Below are 7,131 nucleotides of genomic sequence, written 5' to 3'. Positions count from 1 at the left end.
CCCATTCCTCTTGTGTCTCCTGCATTGGCAGGTGAGTTCTTTACCACTAGCACCCCTGTGAAGCCCTATTATTAGTTTAGACACCATTCTATCCTTTCCTCATGCATTGGCTTCAGATGTAGTTTTGATATATAGATGAATTTTATGTTGAAAAAAACCTTTGGACTTACTACACATGAGCCAAACATATTCTTTTCAATGAACAACTTCCAGTAATAAACTTGTTTGTGTGTTTTAAAGTTATCCTTTTTGTATATAACAAATTATCTGTACTTTATTAACTTAAAAAATATATATATAATTGAATTACTACTTAAATATTTATCTTTTCTTACATGAAGCCCTCACCATTGGCTAAGGAAAGATACTTATATAACATTACTTGAGTAATCCCATTTTAACTGAATTACTTTAAATGAGGCCTTCATTTATATCAGCAGAGAAAGAATTGTGCTAAGAATCTAATGTTATTGATCTATGTGAAAATTACACTGTGAGGTTCTCCTTAATTGTATGTCAAAATCTAGTTGGCTACAGAGGATATTTATTGTCAGCTTCCACTACAAGATCATGTTTTATTGCCAATATTAAATTCAAGCTAAATACAGAAATGTATACCTGCCTCCAAAAATAGGCCAATCATACAGAGTGAATATTAATTTATATTTGAATAAATGCAAATGTAAAAATTACTCTGACACAGTGTTCACTTTTGAGGATCTCAGAGACTATTACAATATATCACATCTGTCACAAAATAATGCAGCTTACTATGCAAACTACAATAATATATGGGGAGTAAACATCCATTTTTATCACAATAAACATTATTGGCTGCTGTATGATTCCTTAAATAAATCCTAACTCCTTGTTAAATAGTGAATACAATTTAAATATAAATTTAGAAAGGTCTCTATATAAAATGTTATTCTCCTAATTGTTATTACTTTTAATTTTTATGTTATTATTGCCTCCAAGTAGGGTAAGATTTACCTCACTGTGAATACGCCCTGAGATGCTACCATGATATCACTGAAATGTTTACCTCACTGTGAATACGCCCTGAGATGCTACCATGATATCACTGAAATGTTTACCTCACTGTGAATACGCCCTGAGATGTTACCATAATATCACTGAAATGTTTACCTCACTGTGAATACGCCCTGAGATGCTACCATGATATCACTGAAATGTTTACCTCACTGTGAATACGCCCTGAGATGCTACCATGATATCACTGAAATGTAATATGTGTTCTCTCCATGGACATGGCACAAGAGTGAGACTGTCTGAAGAAATGGGATTCAGAGAGAGTTGTACTCCTCAAGCATTATTCTTCTTAAAAATTAATTACTGATTAAAGATTTTGAAAAAGGCGTATTCTATTTTATATGTTTCCAAATGATCTAATTCAAAAGGAACCTCTCCCTAATGGCAGGTAGGCAACAGGTCATATTTCTGAAACAAGTCAGAGCCAACTTTTGCTATGGTTTAATTCCTGTTGTATATAAGACTTTAAACTCTAAGTACATGTTCAAGGAGTCTTCTGGCTACCTACAACTTGTTGATTTTAGTTAAAAACTAAGAAAGAAGGAGAATCATTATTTCAACAATCGTGGAAATATTTTACTGTGCTAGAAGACAGGAGTATGGTACCAAAATATCTAGATTCGGACAGGTTCTGACTCAGTTAATCCCCAAGCTTATTTATTTTCATAATTTATCAGGCATTGGTTATGATTCAGATACATTCTTAAAACTTAAAACATATATTAGAGGTGTATCTCTGAAATCTACCTTTTATTACAATAACATATCATGTAATTTTTACTAATATTTTTATTTTATATATAGAACATGAATCCAATTAATGTTGTACTATTTTTCATATTTCAAATGAACTCACATTACTTACCTGAATATTTATTGCATCCTTTCTGGTTTCCTAATGTATGCTATAATTGGCATTTGAACTACAACTCAGTTGGAACAAAAGTTACTTTTAATGGTTTTTGATTGATTTGAGTATTTTAAGTGGGCAATAGCTTCCTTATTATGTGACCCTTTTCGATCTTCAGGTGTTTCTGGATGGCACTTTTCATTTCATTAATATATAATTTTATCAATATAGACTTTCTATTAAATAGTGTAGGATCAGAAGTAGTGAAATAAAAGTATATGTTAAAATATAATCAAATGATTACAAAAATGCAAAAACAAGAATCGAAGTTGCTCAGTTGTGTCCAACTCTTTGCAACCCCATGGACTGTAGCCTACCAGGTTCCACCATCCATGGGATTTTCCAGGCAAGAGTACTGGAGTGGGCTGCCATTTCCTTCTCCCAGGGATCTTCCTGACCCAAGGATCGAGCCTGGCTCTCCCAAAGTGCAGGCAGACTCTTTACCATCTGAGCTACCAGGGAAGCCCCAATAGCTTTCAAGCCAGCAGCATTTGATCATTAGCCTCTTTCAGTTTCTTACAAAATAAGCAAGAAGACACAGATAAGTGATTAAAAACATCAACCACACAAAATTTAATACTGACAGACAAGTCACCATCTTGGAGGAACTTAAAAAATATTTTAAGGCTGATAAAGTTTACCTGGAGGAAAAAGATCAGCTAAACTACTTAGACTCAGTCTAAGAGCCATGAGCTACTCAGTAACGGAACTAAACCAGATCATCTAGAAAAATAATGTTGGAAAACATGCTTTAAACCCCCTCACCTGTTCTAATTCAGGGACTATGTAAGTCAGCAATTCTTCTCCCTTGGCCGCTATGCTGTATTTCCATTCCAAGTCTCCACCCCCAGCACGTGCATCTGCGCATCCACAGACACATGTAACATATCATTTTCCTCCAAAGACATTAAATTCCAAATAATAGTTTGGTGAAAATAAGAGTGGTGGAGTGTTAGCCATTATATTTTACTTTCTAGGGCAAATTTTTCATAAAAATTCAGTGTTATAAGAAAAAGTGGGAAATCCTAATTTTCTTGTAACTATAACTCTATCTCAAAGGATGGGATGGGGAACAGGAAAAAAGTCATAAAAACAAAACAAAACAAAAAGTATCTTTAAAACTTAAACTTGCCTTGGAACTGAGCACATCCAACTGCTTTCCAAATATATACACCAAGCAATAAACAGTAAGGCCAAAGGTAACCTACTCACTCATATTCATCAAATGCTTTGCCTAGTATTTTTATGTTCTATTAAGTAATGACTATTGGAGGGGAAAAAACACTATGGAGTCAAGAAAATATTAAAGAACCAACAAAATAATATGAAGACTACCAGGGGAATAGCATATTTCAAAAAAAATTACCTATTGTGAGATGCAGAAGAAAATACTCAGATGACATTATCTTCTAAGAATTGCAATAAATTATGGCCTTCATGTATCAGGGTTCTGAATTTAATAATTCAAAACAGCAGGAAATGAAAAGTACTTGTATCAAATAAAAAGAGATAAATCAAGAGAGATAATACTGAAAATTGACTGCAATGGCTGTCAGTCAAGTGGGTAAAAACTAACAGGGAAAAAATATAAAATCTTTTTGAAAAACTAGTAGAATTAAAATGAAATACATAATTCCCCAAACACTAAAATGATTTAAAAGCATAAAGAAGAAATCTATGATGTTGAACTGTGGTGTTAGAGAAGACTCCTGAGAGTCCTTTGGACTGCAAGGAGATCACCAGTAAATCCTAGGGAAAATCAGTCCTGAATATTCATTGGAAGGACTGATTCTGAAGCTGAAACTCCAATACTTTGTCCACCTGTTATGAAGAACTGACTCATTGGGAAAGACCCTGATGCTGGGAAAGATTAAGGGCAGAGGAGAAGGGGATGACAGAGGATAAGATGGTTGGATGGCATCACTGACTCAATGGACATGAGTTTGAGTAAGCTCCAGGAGATGGTGATGGACAGGGAGGCCTGGCGTGCTGCAGTCCATGGGGTCACAAAGAGCCGGACACGACTGAGCAACTGAACTGAATTGAGAAATAAAAGAGAGCAAGCATAATTGAGACATTTTAATTTTATGTTTTATTTTCCAGTTGTAAATTTTTTTTTTAATCTTCTTGTCTGTTTACTCTCACTTAATCACTTCATCGAGAGGGTCACGCCCATCGAGAGGGTCAAACTGCTGCTGCAGGTCCAGCATGCCAGCAAACAGATCAGTGCTGAGAAGCAGTACAAAGGGATCATTGATTGCGTGGTGAGAATCCCCAAGGAGCAGGGCTTTCTCTCCTTCTGGAGGGGTAACCTGGCCAACGTGATCCGTTACTTCCCCACCCAAGCTCTCAACTTCGCCTTCAAGGACAACTACAAGCAGATCTTCTTGGGGGGCGTGGACCGGCATAAGCAGTTCTGGCGCTACTTTGCCGGTAACCTGGCCTCCGGTGGGGCAGCTGGGGCCACCTCCCTCTGCTTTGTCTACCCGCTGGACTTCGCTAGGACCAGGCTGGCTGCCGACGTGGGCAAGGGTGCCGCCCAGCGGGAGTTCACTGGTCTGGGCAACTGTATCACCAAGATCTTCAAGTCTGATGGCCTGAGGGGCCTCTACCAGGGTTTCAACGTCTCGGTCCAGGTCCAGGGCATCATTATCTACAGAGCTGCCTACTTTGGAGTCTATGATACGGCCAAGGGGATGCTGCCTGACCCCAAGAATGTGCACATTATCGTGAGCTGGATGATCGCCCAGACTGTGACGGCGGTCGCGGGGCTCGTGTCCTACCCCTTTGACACTGTCCGCCGTAGGATGATGATGCAGTCTGGCCAGAAAGGGGCTGATATCATGTACACTGGGACAGTGGACTGCTGGAGGAAGATTGCAAAAGATGAAGGTGTCAGACTTTATTTCTTTGGGCTCCAAAATCACTGCAGATGGTGACTGCAGCCATGAAATTAAAAGACGCTTACTCCTTGGAAGAAAAGTTATGACCAACCTAGATAGCATATTCAAAAGCAGAGACATTACTTTGCCAACAAAGGTCCATATAGTCAAGGCTGTGGTTTTTCCAGTGGTCATGTATGGATGTGAGAGTTGGACTGTGAAGAAAGCTAAGCCCTGAAGAATTGATGCTTTTGAACTATGATGTTGGAGAAGACTCTTAAGAGTCCCTTGGATGGCAAGGAGATCCAACCAGTCTATTCTGAAGGAGATCAGCCCTGGGATTTCTTTGGAAGGAATGATGCTAAAGCTGAAACTCCAGTACTTTGGCCACCTCATGCGAAGAGTTGACTCATTGGAAAAGACCCTCATGCTGGGAGGGATTGAGGGCAGGAGGAGAAGGGGATGACAGAGGATGAGATGGCTGGATGGCATCACTGACTCGATCAACATGAGTCTAAGTGAACTCTGGGAGTTGGTGATGGACAGGGAGGCCTGGCGTGATGCGATTCATAGGATCACAAAGAGTCGGACACGACTGAGTGACTGAACTGAACTGAATCTAAGGAAAAGAGCCCAGAGCCGAATAAAAACAAACTGGAGTTCTCAGCTTTTGAAAAGCAAAATATACTTTTGAGTGAAATGAAAAGAGAAAGAGTTTTTGAACCTCAAATGTGAAAGTTAATGCCAAACTATAATATTTGGAAAAATAAAAAGAAATAGCAATAGCCAGTTTTGTAGGGCAGGATTTCGGCCTCCAAATGAGAAAGTTGAGTGAAAGAGAACTGTAGTCCTCACGTGGAAATTAGAGATGGTTTATCTACTCTTTCTACTTACAAGGTTACCTTCAAAAGACAAGGGTGAGATACAAGGCTCCCTTGGAGAAGTTTGGCAAGTCTAGGATTAAATGAAATTCTCAATGTCTCCCCAGATTACTGGTGAAATATCCTGTATCACCAAGATTGGGAAGAGGAGGGGAGATGACTAAATTTGGAACCTGGAGCGAACAGAGCTGATGCTGTTCCACCTACAACCTCCTGACTCGAAATGTCCATGGGACAGCAGCACAAGGGAGAGTTTGGAGAACAGATGTGTGGGCTGCAATTGGCTGAGTTGGTAAGATGAATTACTGCATCGGCAATGCTGATCACAAAAGAGAATCGGCCAGTTTGTAAGTAAAACAGAATTGTAGTGAGACAATAACTAGGTTTGGAAAAGCAGGAACTTAAATTTTTAAAGAGGTAACTTTGTTCTCAACCCTACCTAGTAAAAGATTAAACTAACCGAAAGACAAAAGTCAAAGGAGGAATAAAATCTCAGGCTTTTATAAAGATGAAATCAAGTCTATGCTTATCTATTCCATCTGTGGCAGACAGATTGTAAGACAGGCAAGTAATTTATTGGTACTTACACTGTATGTAATCCACTTCCCAAGTCTGGACAAGGCCTGTGATTTGTATCTAAACAATGGCAAAGGTGATGAGGTATTACTTGAAAGATTAGTTTACATTTTGGCTTGAAGACTCTGTCTCTCTTGTAGGTTTTACTGAAGCAAACTGCCATGTTTGATACACCTGTAAGGTAAGGAATTAAAGGTATCCTCCTTCAAGCCAAGAGTCAGCATGGAAATGGGGCCTTCAATCAAACAACCCTTGAGAAATTGAATCTTTTCAAAAACCATGCAAACAAGCATAGAAATGGATTCCTTCCCCAGTCAAGAAGTTGGATGAGACTCTGGCACTGGCTAACAATTTTATTTCAGCCTTTACAAAAGATCATGACAAAAGGAACACAAGGAACCAGATTCTTGACACAGAGAACTGAGATTTTATATATATATATATATATATATATAGTTTTAATCCACTAAGTTTTAGAGTAATGTGTTACGCAGCTATAGATATCTAACATAATACTTCTTTTAAAACATCTGAATGAATAAAGGTGTCTTGGATCACCACTAAGTTTATGCCACCAAGTAAATCATTTCAATTGATAAAATACTTCAGGCAAAAGAATTAAAGTCTTTCCAAAAAAAGAAGTATTAACTTGAGCTAACTGAAACCAAGTCATAAAAGTGAAAAATGAAGGCAAGAAAGAAAGGGAGAAAGTTAGATAAATCTAAGAATGTGCATTATTACTATTCTTCATTGACTATAATGGATATGAAGCACAGGATATTTTTAAGAGTCATACTTCTAGAGAATGAGCTCAGCCTCAAGAAGACTG

General features: G+C 38.1%; 1 protein-coding gene across 1 annotated transcript; it reads left to right on the top strand.

Annotated features, from left to right (window-relative positions):
• The first annotated feature begins 4,035 nt into the window (after positions 1–4,035).
• LOC787122 (ADP/ATP translocase 1) lies at positions 4,036–4,917 on the top strand. Its single transcript, XM_024995337.2, has one exon. The coding sequence runs from the start codon at positions 4,051–4,053 to the stop codon at positions 4,900–4,902; it is 852 nt and encodes a 283-aa protein (XP_024851105.2). The 5' UTR covers positions 4,036–4,050; the 3' UTR covers positions 4,903–4,917.
• Positions 4,918–7,131: the final 2,214 nt, after the last annotated feature.

Source organism: Bos taurus, chromosome 7 (genome assembly GCF_002263795.3).
Source record: "Bos taurus isolate L1 Dominette 01449 registration number 42190680 breed Hereford chromosome 7, ARS-UCD2.0, whole genome shotgun sequence".
NCBI lineage: Eukaryota > Metazoa > Chordata > Mammalia > Artiodactyla > Bovidae > Bos > Bos taurus.
This window is presented reverse-complemented; position numbering and strand designations above follow the sequence as displayed.

Excerpts from the sequence above, each read along its gene's own strand:
- LOC787122 (XM_024995337.2), top strand. The coding sequence starts at position 4,051 with ATGTTTTATTTTCCAGTTGTAAATTTTTTTTTTAATCTTCTTGTCTGT.